At 39.6% G+C, this 21,180-nt stretch overlaps 2 protein-coding genes across 4 annotated transcripts in view; one reads left to right on the top strand and one right to left on the bottom strand.

The window, feature by feature from the left end:
- Positions 1 to 21,180, bottom strand: part of syn2b (synapsin IIb) — a 63,989-nt gene that overhangs the window by 5,049 nt on the left and 37,760 nt on the right. For both annotated transcript variants that reach the window (XM_058055549.2, XM_058055548.2), the window contains exons 6-12: positions 6,742 to 6,804; positions 4,864 to 5,006; positions 3,293 to 3,367; positions 3,004 to 3,106; positions 1,729 to 1,908; positions 1,593 to 1,656; positions 454 to 1,222 (exon numbers count right to left, since the gene is read on the bottom strand). In XM_058055549.2, the coding sequence (XP_057911532.2) occupies positions 454 to 1,222; positions 1,593 to 1,656; positions 1,729 to 1,908; positions 3,004 to 3,106; positions 3,293 to 3,367; positions 4,864 to 5,006; positions 6,742 to 6,804 (1,397 nt within the window). The remainder of the gene's footprint in view (positions 1 to 453; positions 1,223 to 1,592; positions 1,657 to 1,728; positions 1,909 to 3,003; positions 3,107 to 3,292; positions 3,368 to 4,863; positions 5,007 to 6,741; positions 6,805 to 21,180) is intronic.
- Positions 8,323 to 21,019, top strand: LOC131106469 (metalloproteinase inhibitor 4-like). 2 transcript variants are annotated; one of them, XM_058055560.2, is made up of 6 exons: positions 8,324 to 8,363; positions 8,511 to 8,786; positions 16,524 to 16,621; positions 18,188 to 18,302; positions 18,367 to 18,491; positions 18,963 to 21,019. In XM_058055560.2, the coding sequence occupies exons 2-6, from the start codon at positions 8,654 to 8,656 to the stop codon at positions 19,158 to 19,160; spliced, it is 669 nt and encodes a 222-aa protein (XP_057911543.1). In that variant the 5' UTR covers positions 8,324 to 8,363; positions 8,511 to 8,653; the 3' UTR covers positions 19,161 to 21,019. The 2 variants fall into 2 exon arrangements, with proteins under 2 accessions (XP_057911542.1, XP_057911543.1); XM_058055559.2 differs by having other exon boundaries at positions 8,323 to 8,786.

The raw sequence follows: 21,180 nt of genomic DNA, 5'->3' as shown, positions 1-21,180 counted from the left end.
CGCACAGACCTCACAGCTAGGATACCCGAGTTCAATTCCACACTCAGCCATCTCTGTGTGTAGTTTGCATGTTCTCCCCGTGCATGCGTCCATAGGTATGAATGTGAGTGTGAATGGTTGTTTGTCTATATGTGCCCTGTGATTGGCTGGCGACCAGTCTAGGGTGTACCCCGCCTCTCGCCCGAAGACAGCTGGGATAGGCTCCAGCACCCCCCACCCACGACCCTCGTGAGGAAAAAGCGGTAGAAAATGAATGAATGAATGAAAACAAACGTCCCCAGATCCAGCATATAGAGCTGCGGTGTAAACCCATTCTTACGTGTGGTGGTTTGCACCAATTTTGCAGTGCTGATTACTGCCACCTACAGGACAGGAGTGGAACAAGTCCTGCTTTGCTACGATGGTAAATACCTAAGAGGTTAGAGGTGACTAAATGAAATAGGTGGCTCTTACTTGAGCAGAGGATGGCTTTTTGGCTGGGATGCTGGCTGTTCCTCTTGGGCCTCAACGGGGGCGGCGGCTGTTTCTGACTCAGGGTTTTGGGGCGGACAGGCAGCCTTGGCCTTAGCGGGAGACTGGATGTTGGGCGGTGACTGGCTGGCTTTGGCTGGCGACTGTACCTGTGCCAGGCCAGGAGAGGAGGCGGCAGAGGAGGCGCTGTCCGAGGTCTCAGCAGGTGCTGGGTTCTGGGGGGCGGTCGTCTGTGGTTTGGGTGACGCCCTGGGTGGAGGCGGAGTTTGTGGCTTTGGCTGCAGCTGTGGCTTGGAGTTCCTGCGGACGGGAGGGATGGGTTTGGCGGGAGGCGTGGGCTTTGGCGGCAGCTCCTTCGGCTTTCCGGGAGCTGGTGTGGGGGATCCCGGGACCTGGGGCTTGGGCTGCTCTGTGGTCGGAGCCGACGCTGGCGCAGAAGCTGAAACTGAGGGGGAACCCGGACCTGCTGCCGACTTAGCTGGGGAAGATGGAGACGCTTTGGAAGGAGCTGAACTTGGATCTGGAGTGGATTTAGTTACAGATGGAGCTCTTGTCATGGGGGGAGGCCTCTGCACGGGTGGCTTTGTCACTGAGGCCGCCTTCTGGACTGGACTTGGTTTCTGGGGCTGGGTTGGTTTCTGGGATTGACCCGGATTAGCTTTTTGGGCTTGGTTGGGCTTTGGTGGTGGCTCAGAAGATCGCTTAACTGTCTCTGATGATGGATCCACACTCTGTGGTTTGGCGGAGGCCCCTAGAAATAGAACGATTAGATTATAGATCAGCAGATCAACATAAATATGTGGCTTCCGGAGTCGGATGGTATAAAAACAATACACAGGAGACAACTATATCAATAAATAAAGCTTAAGATTGAACAGGCTGCTTTGACGTCATTGATATCAACGGTAGTGACCAGCAGAGGGCAGCACATCACTCTTTCATATTACATGACATTTCATTACATTTTCTCCTATTTCCAGGAACAGCACCATAATTGAAATGAAAAATGAAGATGAAAGATCATTGACATAATATGGAATGAAGAAAGTACACCAATAATTTAAGATGGTGTAGCCGATTCACCATCCAAACATTCCAAACGTAATTGGTGTTTACACAACCTTGCGGTTGAGGACGCTGGCTGGTTCTGCTTGCATCTGGTGGTCCGTCTTTATTGCTGGCACTCTGGAAGAAAGAAAGCAATAATAGTGAATCAGTATCTACTACACAAGAAATGTTACAACTGCTGTGTTCTACCTGAGGGGGCGCTGCAGCGCTCGTCTTCTGTTGGCCTTGAGGGGAACGAGCGGGCGACCGGGAAGCACCAGACGCCTTGGTGGCCAAGGCTTGGTTCATCTTAGTCAACACCACCTCAGAGATGAGCTGGCGATCTTCCGCTTGGTGATCACCAATCAGCTGCATAGACGAGCCCACCACCTGAACACACGGAGCAAAGACAATGTAGCCATTCAGCAGATGCTGTGTTTATATTTAATACAGAGGAGCTGTTTCATTGTGACAATAATTTGATGGAATTGTCATTTTTAATCATCTTGCATGAGCCCAATGAAATCTGCCTAGCAACAATACATCTAAAAATATCTCATGTGAGGTTGGACATGTAGATTATAGTTTGTTCTTCTTCTACTCCTCTCTATAATTCATTCATTCATTCATTTTCTACCGCTTTTCCTCACGAGGGTTGCTGGAGCCTACCCCAGCTGTCTTCGGGCGAGAGGCGGGGTACACCCTGGACTGGTCTCCAGCCAATCACAGGGCACATATAGACAAACAACCATTCACACTCACATTCATACCTATGGACAATTTGGAGTCGCCAATTAACCTAGCATGTTTTTGGAATGTGGGAGGAAACCGGAGTACCCGGAGAAAACCTGGGGAGAACATGCAAACTCCACACAGAGATGGTCAAGGGTGGAATTGAACCCTGGTCTCCTAGCTGTGAGGTCTGCGCGCTAACCAACGCCGTGCATGCCCTCTATGTAATTGTTGTCATTGAATTTTCCATCATTGTCGCACTGCATTTGTCCACTAAACGTTCCTTACTTTCCCGCATGGGTTGCTGCAGTCTTCCTAGCTTATAACCTTTAGCTTTTTGCAGTCATATTCATTGCATAAGGTGCCCTGATTGGTGAGATTACTTACAACATAGCAGTTCACCATGCTCAACTGACAAAGGACTTCTTGACCTTCAGAGGAATAATATGACTCTTTTGGAACACCCTACATTGGGAACATTCAGGAATGGATGGCAAGGGGAAAATTACAAAAATAGACATCAGTTCAAGACAGTGTATGCCCTCCACTGTGAAGCCATTTTTATTCCCACTGGCCTTCTGGAAACCCTGGCATCAATCAAGCCCAAATCAGTGGTGTCAAATGACGTCACACATGCTAAATGTAAACCTGCAGGACCTTATCTGTCTCTTTGAACCAGGCTGCTGCATAAATAAATACATTGATTGGCTTATTTATAGCCTAATTAGATGCCCCACCATGTGTTTTCCTCACCTCGGTGATGTAGTCATTGCCATCCTTGCCACAAATGGCCTTGACGGCGCAAATGTCCAGCCCACCAAAGATTTCTGAGCAGGTATCCACCCATAGCTTATACCTGCAAGAGGACACACACACGTGCAGCAGGAAGATGGGTCTCCAACTCTGAGAAGGATTGTTGTAACGTTTCATGTGAATCAATGTGACATGACAGGACAGTGTGACTAAGTGTGACATAACACAGCCCAGCAGAGAGCATCGCTAATGCTGCGGTTGCAGGAGTGGTCTCGGTGACGGTGCTCACTTGTCAGTCATGGCCACTTGCTCCAACATGGCCGAGCCGGTGTTGCTTTTCCAATTACCAGAGATGGATGTTCGCCTGGAAAAGAAAAGGAAATTGGGCCATCAGTCCTGACCCCAGCCGTCACATGTTGGATTTTCAGTAGAAGACCCTCGCGAGGGATTTAAGGTATTAGTGACATTAACGGCTTGATCAATATGGCGATTGTATCTGGTGTGATAACCTTAAACCTAATATTTGGGACCACAAAATTTGGAGATATGATGGAACCCATTATGTCCACCCTCATCAGACTGGCTGACTAATGTCAATCAGTGGTTTTGTGGCCCAGGAGCCATTTGTGGACCACAGCTTTTTATTGGCTGGTGGCACATTCTAAAAATATCATTTAATGAGATTTAAAGAGACAGTAATTTTAAAGAGACAACGAGAGCAAAAAAAACAAAAAACAAAACAGCAAGAACTAAAAAAAATCAACCATAAGTTTACAAGAATAAGGTCAAATTCTAAAAAAAAAACAACAAACATAATTGTAATTGTAACAATAACAATAAAGTAATTGTACAAGAATAACGTCATAATGTTATGAGGAAAAATAACATCATTTTAGTAGCATTAATCTGAAGCATTAATGAAAAAAATCACAATATTATGAGAAATAAACAAACAACAAATATGTTTTATGTAATTTTTGGAAAATTAGGTTGTGGAAATAATCATCAGTTAGTTAATAAATCAAAATATTACGGGAATAACAAAAATTTACAAAAAGAAAGAAAAAAGAAAGAAGGAAAAAACAAAAAACTGTAATTTTATGAGAATAAAGTGAAAATATTGAGACAAAAAAATAGGATTCTAACAAAAAAATTCAAATTTTACAAGATTGAACATGTAATATGAGAACAAATAATTTACATTTAGGAACATGGAGTTTAAATGTTAAAGAGTTATACTATTATGAAAAACCAACAAAACAACATTCAGTTTTTAATAATTTTTTGAAAATTAGGTTTGGGACAATGTTATAATATTATGGGAATAAAGTCATAATATTAGGAAAACAAAATTTACAAAGGTTATTTAAGAAGAAAGCTGAAATATTTTAAAATGTGGGAAAAAACTCCACAGAGACAAAATACATTTTTTGACCTGTATCACAAGATGAGATGCAGTGTTTTATTGAAATATGCATTATATAACTTCCTACCTAATGTACATGTGTGCTTTACAAAATAACAAAGTGGCTCAATGCATCCTTTCATTATATTCACAATATTTTATATTATTCCATATTGTATTACGATAGCACATGTGATTCTGTTTTTACAGCATGGAATAAAATCCCTTATTATTATTATTTCTAATTTGCTCCTTATATGCTTGTGGTGTGTGTTGTGTTAAAGATGTCATACCAAACATTTTGGTCAACACGTTTGGTCTTTAATTGTCAATGAAACCCGAGCATTGTTCTCTTTGGAAAGGCCCAATTAGTAATAGAGCTCTTGAATGGGATCTCACTACATTATGCAGGTGTTGACCGTGAGTGTTACTGATACCTGACAACACATACTTACATGTACGCCTTATAGTCAGCACCTATCTTCTGCACCCTGATGTCGTACTTGGCGTCTACGAAAGGCTCTGTTGTGCAGTAAGTCTGAGTGATGGCCACAACGCTTGCAATGTCCTGGAAGTCGCTCACATTGTCCACTTTAACCTACAAGATATTTTATTCATTATTGTACATCTGTTTCTTGGTGTTATATGGCTGTTTATTTTCTTTTGCATTTTTTTTTGGACTAGGTTATCAAATTGCATAGAAACGACAACATAATGTATAATGAGCATCTTGTTGAGTCTTTGTAGGAAAACTGAGAGCCAGTAGCATGCATCTATCTATCTATCTATCTATCTATCTATCTATCTATCTATCTATCTATCTATCTATCTATCTATCTATCTATCTATCTATCTATCTATCTATCTATCTATCTATCTATCTATCTATCTATCTATCTATCTATCTATCTATCTATCTATCTATCTATCTATCTATCTATCTATCTATCTATCTATCTATCTATCTATCTATCTATCTATCTATCTATCTATCTATCTATCTATCTATCTATCTATCTATCTATCTATCTATCTATCTATCTATCTATCTATCTATCTATCTATCTATCTATCTATCTATCTATCTATCTATCTATCTATCTATCTATCTATCTATCTATCTATCTATCTATCTATCTATCTATCTCTCTCTCTCTCTATCTATCTATCTATCTATCTATCTATCTATCTATCTATCTATCTATCTATCTATCTATCTATCTATCTATCTATCTATCTATCTATCTCTCTATCTATATATCTATCTATCTATCTATCTATCTATCTATCCATCCATCCATCTATCCATCTATCCATCTATCCATTTATCCATCCATCCATCCATCTATCAAAATATATACTTCCCATTATGTGCATTGTTAGCTAGCTCATATTAACTACAGTGACAGAAAAGCCAAATAAATATATGTTCATGTTTCACATAAGGATTGTGTGGAGCTATGTTTCTCATCACGGAAATCTGACCAGAACTGGACTCATGGGACCAAGTACGGGGTAAGTCACTGTTGATTGACTACACAGTTGATCGGGATGTCATACAACTTCACATCAAAACATCCAAACTGTCCCTTTAACTAGCATATTTGCTACAGTCCATGTCAAATGATCTCATTTTGGTATGCTTCTGTACTTCCTGTACTCTGTCGCCTCAGACAAGTACTCTGTACTTAGTCTCCTCGTCCATGGTCTTGGTTGTCGGGAGTATTGTAACTAAAGCACGGACATTAGCGATAGTAGTTTGACTGGATTTTTTTTTTTGCGCAAGACAGCAAGATGGCAGGTTGGGATCTGTGCTCAGGAAAAATTGTTCGCCAAAATTGTCTGAACCTTTTGAATCAGTGCAGAGGTCTTTTCAGTCCATAAAAGTCCATGCAATCCATCCAGTAAGTGGTACATAACAGGTGTGGAGCTATTAGGGGGCAGAATATAAAAGGAGGCCGCTCAGTAAACTCAATACCACATTCATTCAGAGGCAATAATGGATGCTGGATCAATAATGAGTGGAAGGCAGGAGATAAATATTAAACTGTGATTTCAGCCATAGAATATTAAATTGGTTGCAGATCATTAACAGGACCTGGATATACGTACTCTCCAGTGACAGAGGATCAGCAATAAATGTCGGCTTGATGGTGACTTCATTAGCACATCAGATTGGAACACAAACACTCAAAACATATTTTCGCTGTTGATGGCTGCTTGAGAAACACTGATTTTTTTTACACTTCAGGAATTATACCACGGAGAACCCACCTGATTTTTTTTCTCAGTGGGGTTCTGATGGAATTCTTGTACATAGAAACAACACTCACCTTTCCCATTCCGGAGTGAGCATGTCCAATCTTCACCACGACGGGGAAACTTGGCGTTGTGATCTGCAAAGCAACAGAAAAAAGAAAAGGATGAATGAAGATGCAAGAGAAGTACAGCCATTTTACAGTACATTAGATACTTCCATTTTGTATAAGCACAAAGAAACATAACTATAAATAAAATCCTAATTTTGTACTTTTTTTTGAAAATGAAAGACTGCCTTAAGTATTGAGTCCATTACCAACATTGCCAGGCCTTCACATGCCTGCCTTGAGCTCCGTCCATGGGCCTGACCAATATAATTAAATAAAAGTTTGGGGCTGCATGAGTGCTGTTCGCAATGAGGAGCTATGGTTTATGTGTGAAGCACAAATTCCAACATGCACTATGACACTGTAAAGCAGAAGATGATCCCCTTCCTTGTTTTCCAACATGATAAGGATCCCAAACACCTCCAAGAAGATGAAGTGGCCAAGTATGTCTCCTCCACATTTGAACCCAAGAAAGGCACGGAAAGGTATCTAACCTCCACCATCTCCACCAGTGATGTCATCATAGAGGAGTGAAAGAGGATTCCATTACAGCTCCCCTCAATGTCATGCCCAAGAGGATTAAGGCAGCACTAGATAGCAATGGTAGCCACACAAAATATTGACACTCTGGGCCCAATTTGGATATAATATTCCCAGCCAATCACAGGGCACATATAGACAAACAACCATTCACACTCACATTCATACCTATGGACAATTTGGAGTCACCAATTAACCTAGCATGTTTTTGGAATGTGGGAGGAAACCGGAGTACCCCGAGAAAACCGACGCATGCACGGCGAGAACATGCAACCTCCACACAGAGATGGCCAAGGGTGGAATTAAACTGTGTCGCCTGTGTGCTAAGCACTCGCCCACTGTGCAGCCTGTCCAAGAGATGTTCATGAAAATGTCTATGTTGACACATCAAACCAAAAACCTTCACTCATGCAACCAAAATAACATGTGGAGTGCTTCAACTGAATGGTTTGTCTATATGTGCCCTCTGATTGGCTGGCGACCAGTCCAGGGTGTAGCCCGCCTCTCGCCCGAAGACAGCTGGGATAGGCTCCAGCACCCCCGCGACCCTCGTGAGGATAAGCGGTAGAAAAATCAATGAATGACTGAATGCTTTAAGTGCACCACATGGACTCTGCGGGTAACAAAATAAACGCTACTACCCGCAAGGCATGCTGGGTAACATCTGGTTGGCGGTGTTTGTGTATATATATATGCTCCCAGCATGCCTTGCGGGTTATATATTTGTATAAAATTGCATCCAAGTGTCATTTCTTCCCATGAAAAGGTATCATAAAGAAGATAAACGATAAAACGTGTGCGCCGTCATAATCTACACATGCATTGTTAGCACTAACCAATCAGTCGATGACAATTAACACGCCCTCGGACATCTGTGTAGAAAGAGAAGGAGGAGATGGAGGGAGGGCATCAAAAAGAGGAGGTTGTGGCATGGTTGTTTTTCTCCTGCATGTGAGGAGGCAGTGCCTAACTTGTTGAGTGCATAAGAGGCTCCCTGTGTGCGACCCTCTCAGCATTCAGGACCAGAGTGCCGGGCCATCGCAACTATTGTGAGTTTGTCTGTGTGTCTCGTAGGGGGGTTAGGAAACAGAGAGAGAAAGATAGAAAGGGGTGGGAGACAGAGAGCAGCAGCCTCCACCAATCCGGCTTCAATTCAGAGGTGCACTTTAAACGTATGAAATCATTTCTGTCCTCAGCGGCCCAGCCCTTTGGATTCCCATCATCTTTCAACTTCCAGTCTTGTTTCTAAAGAGACGAGCCAATTTGCCTCCGAGGGAACATAACAGGATCAGAAGTTTTGCAACGAGGGTCCGTGAAGTAAGTGGCGGAGAAGCTTATCATGGCCGTGTCCCAGGAGAGGAGTGTGCGTCTGGGGCTGTGGGTGCTCCTCTGGCTGGGAGCAGGCATGGTGGCAGATGCATGCAGCTGCAACCCAGCTCACCCACAGCAGCTCTTCTGCAGCGCAGAGACCGGTGAGTTACCTATTGTACTTTAGCTAAAGAATATAACAATAACATCATTTGCCATAACAGCTCAATTATGCACATTAGTAGCGTCTGTGATTGACCTTTAGTGATTTATCTGCAGAAAAATTCCAATTTAGAGGCAAAAAACTACTTGCAAAACAAAAATATACGAAATTTAAATCAAATTGAGTCATATCCTGGCTAAAATTTGAGCTAAAGTGCATTTTGTTATGCATTTAATTCGTTCGAAACTAAGAAAGAAAGTGTCCAAAAATGGCCCTTTTAAAATTTTGACATGCACAAAATTATTAATATATCTATTCAATTCAAACTCTGGGAAACTCTGGAAAAACTCTGGGAAAAACTGTTGATTTTTGTTAATACTTGGGTTGTTTATATTGTTTATTTTTCGATATTGTGTATTTTGTACTGCTTAACTGATTTTGTAGTCTTCCTGCTGTGCAATGCAAATTTCCCCACTGAGGGACGAATAAAGGCATATCTTATCTTATCTTATCTTATCTTAAGCTTATCTAATGCTCAAAGTGTAGCGTTGATTAGAAAGCTTTATCATGCCAGACATCACCAGGATCCTTTTCTTCAATGCAACAAACAATGCAAACAGCAAATGTTTTCCATTCATCTCTCACAATAGTATTGCTTTCTTGTGTAATTTCCTGATAAAAGATCCATTCATCTATATGTAGCAAAATTGCTGTATTCTTGCTGTGTCACATAAAAATAAACTCTAAAAAAAAAAGTGGCATAGTTTGGCCTACTTTTGGCCTACATCTGTGTGTGCGGTTGCATGCCTTTCATAATGCCGTTCTTTTTTTTTTTTTTTGTCTTAGCTCAGGCCAAAACCAACACACTTGGCTCCATCAGAGAGCCGGAGTATCTGTCAAAGGTTGCAGAAGGAAAAAAGGGTCTTAGATTGTAGCACTGTTCAAGGTCTAACGGTGTTGTGGAAATCGAGGCTGAGGCCTGTTTTTAAAACCTTCACAAGCCTCAAATTAGATCTGGGTTATGAGAGCACAATGAGTATTTGGGGAAGCGTTTTTTAGGACGGTCGAAATGTGTCCGCAGTGATTGCTGGACAAAGACCAGGACTAAAGTGTCCTTGATCACATGATGTCTTTATGTAACAAGGAAATGCATTGTGACCGGATGGGAAGACAGCATTCAAGCTGCAACAATTAATCAGTGAGTCAATAATTAATCGATTATCCAATTAATCTACAACTATTTTGGTATTCCATTAATTATTTTTTGATTTGAAAATATCAATATCCTGATTTCAGTGACGGTTTTCTGATATGTTTCAGACCAAACCTCTAACTGTTTGTGTTTGACATTGATGTAGTCTATCTAGGGATTAATCCATCAATCATTTAATCGAGTTAAACAAGCTTCACATTAGCCCGCTAAGAAAATAATGTGATGCAACTTTACCAGACCAGTGAAAGATGCAGTACATACACTTAGGGTGTTTGGTAGATTCTGGTCATTAATTTCACTTTGAATAGTATTATATGTATGCAATAAATAGTACAATTATGGGTTAGATATATCATAGATCCCTGTACATTCAAGATTCAGTATTCAAGGCCCTGCAAAAAATATAAAAGATCTTCTCCGACTGTTTCCACAGAAAATACATCTCATTCATCATAAGTCAGTAATCATTTATAAACTTGTGATAATACAGGTAAAATGTACAGCAATTATCATTATCATGAATTATCATTCATTAGTGTTGAGTAGCTTAAAACTGAACTGTGTGGCGAGGAAACAATGGCAATTTAAGAGAGAAGGGTAGGGTTCTGGAGTTGAATCAAAGCTAATAAACTACAAACGTTACTTTTTATTGCAAATGTTGATCTGAAATTGGAGGAGAACATGGACTTAATATCAGTTAGATGCATTTATTCACTATTCGCTGACTGACATAGCAGGTCCTCTTTGTTCTATGACGATCAACTATTCATGTGCCATAAACTTCAACTATATTAGGAAAGCAGGAAGTGAACAAATGTAACAGTTACTGATTGTAAAAGTACCAGATGGAGGGGTAGCATTTAATAAGTTTTGCTTCTTCCGACTCCTTTTGGACATGTGGAACTGTGAACTGATTATGTGATGCATTCAATTGTAATCTGATGCATGTTCAAATGAAATAAAACCATTACCATTACCATATAATTATCATGTTGGATTACACTCTATTGCATCCATCCATTTTCTATACCGCTTATCCTCACTAGAGTTGCAGGTACGCTGGAGCCTATCCCAGCTGTCTTTGGACGAGAGGCGCGGTACACCCTGGACTGGTGGCCAGCCAATCACAGGGCACATATAGACAAACAACCATTCACACTCACATTCATACCTATGGACAATTTGGAGTCGCCAATTAACCTAACATGTTTTTGGAATGTGGGAGGAAACCGGAGTACCCGGAGATAAAAACCCATGCACGCACGAGGACTCCACACAGAGAGAATCGAACACAGGTCACTTTACTGCATATTATATTGAAATACGTGGTTTGTACACAGTTTAGGGAGTGTCCCAAATGTGTCTTTGCCAACTGCCAAATGAGCTTTGAGTATCGATGTGCAGCTCCATCACTGAAGCCAGAACCAAAAGAGATTATCTGACTGTTCCAGAAGGAATTAACTGTTGATTAATCATGGTTTTAAGAAAATGTGAGGCAAAATAGACTGAACTAGGCGCTCCTGATTCAGCCCAAACATATTATCTGTCTAGAGAAGGCTATGGGACGTTGCCTCACATCCACAATGTATTATTCAGCTTAATATAACTTTATACTGAGTGTGTCTGGAAGCAAAGGATGCAAACAAAAGTGCATCCAATTGGCCGCATTCTCTGTTATATTCAGGGTTTGATTCATGGCTTTTAAATGTGCATCCAGGATGTAGTAAAAGTCCATTTTCATAACAATTTAACTGGGGGCCATCTATTTTGTGGTTGTTACGTAAGCCTTGGTGGCCTTTCGTTGACCTGACTGTGTTATAAGAGACTTTTTAAATAAAGCTGTACATCTGACTGATATCCCATCTGTACAAACCTTGAAAGAGTCCTCAGCTATGTCCGAGTGTGTGTTTGTGTGTGTGTGTTTGGGCTTGGTATGCTGTGGTGTGTTAGTGTGTGTGTGTGTGTACTGGACAGAGGCCAAGGCAGCTTACTCCATCTCTCTCTACCCTTCCTTTCCTTCCCTCTTCCCACTTCATTTCCATGTCTATAGGCTGGGCCCAATGGTCTGCATACTAACAATATCAGTGTGAAAGACCACTGACAGTCCAGCTTTGTGAGGATGACAAGGGCGCCGATTCAACGGGGGCGAGGGACGTTTTTTACTACATCAGTTCTCATGGTTTAGCTTTGCGATATTTCCCTTCAGGTTATGCTGTAACACTTTAAGTTGTATGTTATTGCTGAGAAAACGGCTGGCACAACTAAGTTAGTTTTGTACTTGTTCACTCATTCATTTACTACTGCTTATCCTCATGATGGTTGTGGGGGTGCTGGAGCCTATCCCAGCTGTCTTCAGGCGAGAGACGGTCTTGGACTGGTTGCCAGCCAATCACAGGGCACATATAGACAAACAACCATTCACACTCACATTCATACCTATGGACAATTTGGAGTTGCCAATTAACCTAGCATGTTTTTGGAATGTGGGAGGAAACCGGAAAACCCACGTGGACATGCAAACTCCACACAGAGATGGCTGAGGGTGGAATTGAACTCCTAGCTGTGAGACCTGCGCGCTAACCACTCATTTAGCATGCAGCCCCATGTTAAATTAAATTCTGGTAATTCTCCCCACTTTGTGCTCTGAATTTTTATTAGTGAAAAAATATTATTTAAGCAAATATTTAATATATGTTAATAGTCAATAGAAATTTGAAATAGAAACTTGTACGAGGGTTGTAATTATACCGTGTGGTGTAATTCATTGTTGACTTAGCGCTCGGGCCGCTGAGATAATGATGAGTTGTCATTGCCAAAAGTAGACCAAATACAAATTACGCAATAATATACAAAGGCCCTGTGAGTGTGAATGGTTGTTTGTCTATATGTGCCCTGTGATTGGCTGGCGACCAGTCCAGGGTGTACCCTGCCTCTTGCCCGAAGACAGCTGGGATAGGCTCCAGCATACCCACAACCCTTGAGAGCCCTACCACAAACCTTAAAAAAACCCCAAAAAACCTTAAAATCAAATTTTTTTCAACTCGTCTCACTTTAAATTTTGAATACACTGATGTATTAAAAAAATGTAATTGTATTTCAAGTACAGAATATTTGGCCGTATTATAGCTCCATTGATGGTTTCTACGAAGTGGTGAACTCTATGATGCCTCCATTACTTGCTGAGACACGAAAGGGTTGTAAAATTGAATCTAATATAATAACTATAACAGTCACTTTTATTGTGAAAATTCTTCCAAAACCGCCAATGGATTTGCACCTTTAAAAACACATTTCTAACACCGACATTTTCTCACATTCCTTGTTGCAAAAACTGTTTTTTTTGGCATCTATTTACTGTGAAAGTTCCCATGTAACTGCTAATAATTCTGCAAAACATAATTAGCTTGAAAGTCATCCAATTTTATCTTTATGTGCAGCCTCCTTCTAATGAATCCACTCATCTACAATGATGGAAAAGCACTGTACTATTTTTGGCTAATTGGTTGCAGAATCTTTATTCCTCTTCCACGTTTGACTGCAGCCAAAGCTCAGACTGCCAACCATTGGATACGTACACACAGTCCTGCGAGGCCCAGCTGCATTACTTACCATTAACAAATGGCATGGAGCCATGATTGTGCTCACAAACGAAGGTTTAAAGTGGGCCAGGTAATTTGCCAATAGGCTATTTTGAGGAAAGATGGAGAACAGTGCATTGCTGGCATTCATTTCAGTGATATATTACAGACGGTAAAGAGGTAGGGGGTCATTAAAGTATTATTATGCAATAATTATTTGTGCCATTACTGATTTACTACAATCAACTATCCCCTCCAGCAACTGCCATTAAGTCAGACCCTACTAGTTTGCTGCCTCAGCGGGGCACTGATGAGGGGAAAAAAACAAGCAGAAATTTGGTGGGACCTTTTTTTATTCCAAAGCTGCTTACATCAAGTCTAAGTGGGAATTCGAACTATTGACTCATTGATTCATCAATCCATTTTTCAAAACACAACCCTTTTAGTACCGGCCATTTTAGGCACACAGAATATTGTGTTTTATGATTATTTAATCATGGAAGACAGATTAAAAAATAGGTTTGCTTCTACCTTTTCCCTTCTTTAGTAACCAGCCATAGAACGTAGGTAAGTTTCAGGAAAATATCAGTTTCCGACTACAAAAGAGAGAAAAACAGCTTTTTGAGAAAAGATCCTGTCCACCCACACATTTTCTGTGCTGCTTATCCTCACAAGGGTCACAGGTAGCATACCTATCCCAGCTGACTTTGAGCGAGAGGCGGGGTACACCATGGACTGGTCGCCAGCCAATCACAGGGCACATATAGACAAACAACCATTCACACTCACATTCATACCTATGGACAATTTGGAGTCGCCAATTAACCTAGCATGTTTTTGGAATGCGGGAGGAAACCGGAGTACCCGGAGAAAACCCACGCATGCATGGGGAGAACATGCAATCTCCACACAAAGATGCTCAAGTGGAGAATCGAACCCAGGTCTTCCCGATCTCCTGACTGGGTGGTCTATGCGTAATTTTTTTCGTGTGGTACACAATGGAACACCTTTCTCAGCTCTTATCAAATGCACTCCTGCCATTTTTATGGCATTAACATTGCTTGCTCTAAAGTGTAATCCATTGGCGAGGAGTTGCATCAGCAACACGTTTAGCCTCAAATGCAAAAAAAAATGCAAATATACATTGTAGGGATCGGGTGTTTGGGTTTATAAAGACGTGTAACTACTATATGTTTTTGGTATTGAATGAGTTAATGCTGTCAAAAATATCAGTAAAAAATCCCTATTTTTCAGTGAGAGATAAACACATAAAGACATATATATCTATCTATATATAAATATATCTCAGTCAAAGTTTATCTAACTTCAATAAAATTTCCCATGCAAATGTAGTGTCACAGGTTGCAATGCCAGGCTGTGTTTAAACTGGATCTGATCCAAATCAGCCTCCTTTTTTTGAAACACCAAAGCCACCGTCTTGTTGAGTGTAAGCTATCCCATAATCGTGAATGCGTCCCTAAAAATAAAAATGTTGCCGAAAAGTGTCTGACGTGGCGATAACGTAACAAACGACAAAAGTGTAAAGCTAAAAGACATTTTCCAAACAAGTACCCAACTGCAGATGGCCATGAGAGCGCAATTTTGGAACGACATGGGAAGCTTTATCAGAGCAAAGCTTCCAAGAAGTGGATAAATGCTCCAAACTGGATGACAAGTGCTACCGTTGTGGCAGCACATGACGTCGTAAGGAGGTGGAAGTTGTTCACAGCTGGAGAACACATGAAAAGATCATTCATACAAATATCACAGCATTTATTCTCCAAAAATGAAAGAAATGCCTCTCTGTGCAATGTCAATGAAGGCCAGGACCAATAGAACATCGGCAACAGACATCACTAGAAGGCAAATTGGTGACATTAATTCAGCCCAAGCATATTCAATTGCCTGTGATGAGTCAAGTGAGCAGACACACTGATATGCAGATGTGTGATCTCTGGTGTATTTTCTTTATATTAAAGTTGACTACATTTGCTTGTAATTTTACACAAATATGAGAATGACTCAAAAAGGCCTACATGAAACTTCTACACATGCACACTACATTTCATTTATTCATTTTTATTCAGTGTGCTGGAGCCTATCCCAGCTGGACTGATCACCAGCCAATCACAGGGCACATATAGACAAACAACCATTCACACTCACATTCATACCTATGGACAATTTGGAGTCGCCAATTAGCCTAGCATGTTTTTGGAATGTGGGAGGAAACCGGAGTACGCGGAAAAAACCCACGCATTCACGGGGAGAACATGCAAACTCCACATAGAGATGCCCGAGGGTGGAATTGAACTTGGGTCTCCTAGCTTTGTGGCCTTCGTGCTAACCACTCGAGCGCCTTGCAGCCCACTGCATTTCTGTTAGTTGATTTCTGTTGTTGGAAAAGGTAATGTTTATCAATGGTTGCTTTATTAATCTACTTTTTCTACCTGGAATTGGCAAGTCATTGGTATAAAGGTATATAGTCTTTTACTCGGAGAGTTATTTTCTTTTTTTCCCATTTTTAGGCTCCTTAAATGTTGTTATCATGTGCAGAAACCACCTTTTATCCATCTTGGGTTAAAACTGGCCTCATGTAAACAGCCTCCCCGAATCATGTTTCCTTCACTGCCTCAGTCATTTCTAATTTGAGTCTGGGTGAGTTTAATATAATTATATGCAAGTATTATAGATGTACATTGACTCTTTATGGGCCATCTGTGTTTTACTGAGGGATGCGTATATTTTCTGATCTCTGCTGTCCGATCAAAACATAATCTCCTGAAGCAATTTCACAGTACAGTTGCTCCTCCTTGTACCAGCACATAAACCAGTGGCGTTACTACCATACATAATGAGGAGTAGCTGTGTCACATTTTATACTCTCTGTGTGGCATGTAAATGTTCTTTCATCCAATTCTAAGTCCAGTCACCTTTTTCCTGACAGTGATCAGGGCAAAGATTGCTGGAGAGAAGATTGTGTCGCCTAGCAACAGTTCCTCCCCCTACATGAAGATGATCCAGTATGAAATAAAGATGATCAAGGTGAGTTGTGGCTTGCTTGTGTTATTAATAGGAATGATGCTATTGCTATAGTGCATATAAAATGAAACAATTTCATCCTGATAAGCGTTTATAGATTAATCATCCAAGAAAAAGCATTTATAGATTCATCATCCAAGAAAAAAAGCAAGCCATCCATCTGTCCATTTTCTATTTCCCTTGTCGTCACTAGGGGTACGGGGGGATTATGCTCGAGCCTATCCCAGTTGATTTTGAATGAGAGATGTAGTACACTGGAGACTGGAGAGAAAACTGGAGTGCAAAATATGCATTTACTGAAAATCCAATGGGGAAGATGATTTTGCTTTCTACTGTTTTGAACGCAACTAACTCATACCATTACCATTACATTAGAAACATACTGTCAGCCCTGGTTTAGTTTGTCCACATATTGATCAACTGTTGTCATAAAACTGCCCAAAAGTGCATCTAAGGCAGGGGTGTTCAAAGTGCAGTCCAGGATATATTTTGGGCCCCAGCTGTTTTTTCATTCTAAGAACATAATTTTACAACAAAATATATACATATATTCAAAATATGAAAAGAAAAAGTTGTAATCTAACAAGAAGTCACACATTTATGTGAATAATGTCATAATATTATGAGGAAAATTTTCATTTTTGTTGCATCAAGTTAAAAGCAATGATGGTTAATATTTATTATATTTATATTTGGAAAATAAGGTTGGGGAAAACGTTAGATTATGGGAAAAAAGTCCAAATATTATGGCTTGAAATATATATATATTAATTATTATTTTAAGTCTTAATGTTATGAGAAAAACAAAACACTGTGATTGGCTGGCAACCAGTCCAGGGTGTACCCCGCCTCTTGCCCAAATACAGCTGGGGTAGGCTCCAGCATACCCGTGACCCTCATGAGGATAAGCGGCATAGAGAATTGATGGCTGTAACAAACAAAACAAAACAAAGTTTTCATATATAATAATAATAATAATAATAATAACAATAATAATAATAATCATGGTTTTAGTGTAATAGTGGTTTTGGCACATTTTCTAATATTATGGGAATAAAGTCCCAATATCACGAGAGGATTTACAAAGATTATTTAAGAAGAAAGCTGAAGTCGTTAGAAAATGTAAAAAAAAGGCTGTAATTGTATGAGCATAAAGTCAAAATATTAAGAGAAAAAAGTTATATTGTAAATGGGAAAACTTGTGACATAAACTTGTAATAAAATGAAGAAAAAATTAAAAAATAACATTATGACAGGTTAAATCTCTACTATTATGGAAATAAAGTCCAAATATTACAGGAATAAAGTGTTAATATTATGAAAATAAAATTGACAAAGATTAAAACTAAAACTAAAAAAACACAACAGAGAAAATGGGGGGGAATAGCAATGGCCAAAGCTAATAATAATAAGCTTTTTCACCTATGTCACAAGGTTGAAATGCAGTTTCAATGCGCTCCAATGCAAAAAATAAAAAAAGCACTCCATTAAAATGTATATTAAAATAAGCACTAATGGAATATGTACCTATACTGTACAACCACCATGACCTCCCCTCTCTGTTTGCAGATGTTTAAAGGCTTTGATAAGGCCAAGGACATCCAGTATGTTTACACTCCGGTCTTCTCCTCACTGTGTGGTGTTAAACTCGACTCCAACAACAAAGCAGGGTATCTTCTCTCAGGTACTGCGTCCCGAAAATATTCAGTTTGAGAAAACTATAGTAAAAAATCACTGCGTCACAACAGGAAGTATGTGGAGTGACGGGAGGCTCTCCATTGGCCAATGTGACCTGGTGGAATCCTGGGATAATTTATCACTCTCACAAAGGAAGAATCTCAACTACAGATACCAGATGGGCTGCGAGTGCAGAGTGAGTCGGGATTTTTCATTTTTCCTTCATAAATATTCAAATCTGTCCTGCTGAATAAATGTTGGCGTAGGAAACAGAAATTACGGCGAAAAAGCTACTTGTCATGCTTGTCTCTGCAACAAACTTTCCCGCAACAACTTTCAGCCACAGGAACAAAATCAGGTGATGAAAAAAAGCGAGAAGGTCGACATTTAGAACGCTGGTTTTAACTACTGTTTAATCATACAACAGTGCAGTTTTCCTTTAAGATGTGTAGTGAAGCCTGCTTAAAAAAAACTGTCCATCATACCCGGGTCAAGTTTTTCTATAATGACATCATAACAACCTGCAACAACAAAAGTGACTTTTTTGGTGATGGGAGGCTCAAAGAACACATATTACTGTTAATGGAACATTATTAAAAACACTATTTTTGCATCATAGGCGACCTTTAAGCAATTTGGTGATTTAGTAAATCCTTCCTTTCCACAGATTAATGTGTGTTACACGGTGCCGTGTGCATCTACGGGAGAGAACGAATGCTTGTGGACGGACTGGCTGCTGGATAACAGCCTGAATGGCGAACAGGCTCGACAGTACGCTTGCATTCGGCGTTCTGACACAACCTGTGGCTGGTACAGGGGAGGCCACGCTCCTGAGAAAGACTTCCTGGACATGACTGACCCCTGACCTGCTCACTATTTACCCCCTTATGTAATTTCTTTGGATACCTCCAGTCAGAGGGATATCCTGCTTTGGCTTCGTGTGGCTCAAATTTGGATGCTTATGCGTAACATTAGCAGATTTCATTGAAAATTGGGCTGATTTCATATCTGGATGAGCTCCTGGATGCTATGGCTTTTTGATGTTTTATTATATGGGACGATTAGCCTTTAATTCACATATACAACAAATATCATAAACAAAAGTGGAATTTCCTGTTGTAGGAAAAATCGTTATTATAACTCTCTATTCTAACTCGCTAGTGTCATGCTTCTGTCAATCTGCCAGATGCTGCTGCACGAGTGCTGACTAGAACAAGCAAAACAGTGGATCCCCACATTCAGCACATTCACAATTTGCGGGGCTGAATGTGCGGAATTTTGGTTAAAAAAAAAAAATCTACATCTAAATGTCTTAATTTTTTATTACATTTGTATTTTCATTTTAATAAAATTTTTTTTTTTTTCCCCCAGAAAATAGGCAATTTTTCTGCACAAAATATTTCCTTAATAGTAAATGGTAAAACCTACAGCATACATTTACCACGTTTATAAATTTTATTTTTTAAGTTTATGTCTTCACTGATAATATGATGCCGATGCTATAATGTTTTGTCAAACACTGAGATTTCGCACTTTGTTCGGGGGTCCTTGAATGAATGCAAAAGTCAATATAACATATTCTTCGACTCCACCAGTTCATGGATTATCTAACTAATTATCATTCATTAGTGGTGAGTACCACTACATTTTATACATGAAAATAGTTTCATGAGCATGTGATGCATAATGAAGAGACATGGGGAGGCTGAATCTAATCTAATAATCACAAAAGTCACTATTATTGCAAATGTTGATCGGAAATCGGAGGAGAAGATCAATGTCAAGCTAGTAGGAGGGTTTGGGTAAATATTTTTACAGATTTTCGTCTGGTTTTGTAACATAATAACAAATCCATTTTATTCACTTCACTGCACTGGCTTCCTTTAAAATTCAGAAAACTATAGAAATTTCTTCTGCTGTACAGTAATTGGTTAGAGCTTGTGGCGCCTTATCAACCCCGACTAGAGCGCTAAGTTCCTTGAACTTTTAAACCTTGCAGGATAAAAAGTGCCGCAGAAGCTTCACCTGCAAAATGATTTACCGCAGATTGAATCCTCCTGCCGTCATTTGCATGAAGCTAACACTGAACAAATTCATTCAAAAGACAGGAAATCATGCCCCCTTTTCACTGAAATGACAGAATGCTGCAAATGCACACCTGCACCTGCACTACATATATACATATAAATATACCACTATGATTAAAATATATATTCAAACACAGGAATTATATATGACGGTAATTCCCGACATTGTAAATACTGTTCATTACTGAAGATTAACATTTTAAAAGCTAACCACATTTAATTTTATAGCCTAGACTAGGGTACTTATCTAATTGGATTGCTATTTAAATTCACTTCAATGACAGAGTAAAAAAAAAAAAACATTCTCTGCACAAGAAGCTAATAAATATAAATTTGCTGACTTTTTTGTATGAAAACAAAAAAGTGCATTATGACTTAATAGCTATGACGCATTCAAAGATGACCTGTAATTGTTGCATGATTTTTTTTTGATACAGTACGTATTATAAATTAACAATAACAAATAATGATTATCATTAATGTATGGTGTTAGTGAAGTATTATCAAACAGTGTATGTTTTATACTGAAGGAATTGTTGTGGTATTTGTATTTATGTCACTTTCTGTTTAAATATAGTTGTTGTTGTTGTTTTTTTGTATTTCCATGTACCAAAAAAGATTGTATATAAAATGTTGAATGGGATCTTGTGTGTAGCTAACTCATTCTTCACCAAAAAAAACATATAGTATACTAATTTTGTCTGTTCTTTCAGAGCAGAGAAAATTTGACAAAAAACAGAGATCAAACATTCTCACCATGGTCAATATGGTTTAAAAAAAACAAAAGAAAACATCTCA

This window comes from Doryrhamphus excisus, linkage group LG18 (assembly GCF_037039965.1).
Source record: "Doryrhamphus excisus strain RoL-2023G ecotype Guam linkage group LG18, RoL_Dexc_Guam_v1.1, whole genome shotgun sequence".
Taxonomy (NCBI): Eukaryota; Metazoa; Chordata; class Actinopteri; order Syngnathiformes; family Syngnathidae; genus Doryrhamphus; species Doryrhamphus excisus.
The sequence above is the reverse complement of the archived record's forward strand: the minus strand, read 5'-3'. Positions and strand labels throughout refer to the sequence as shown.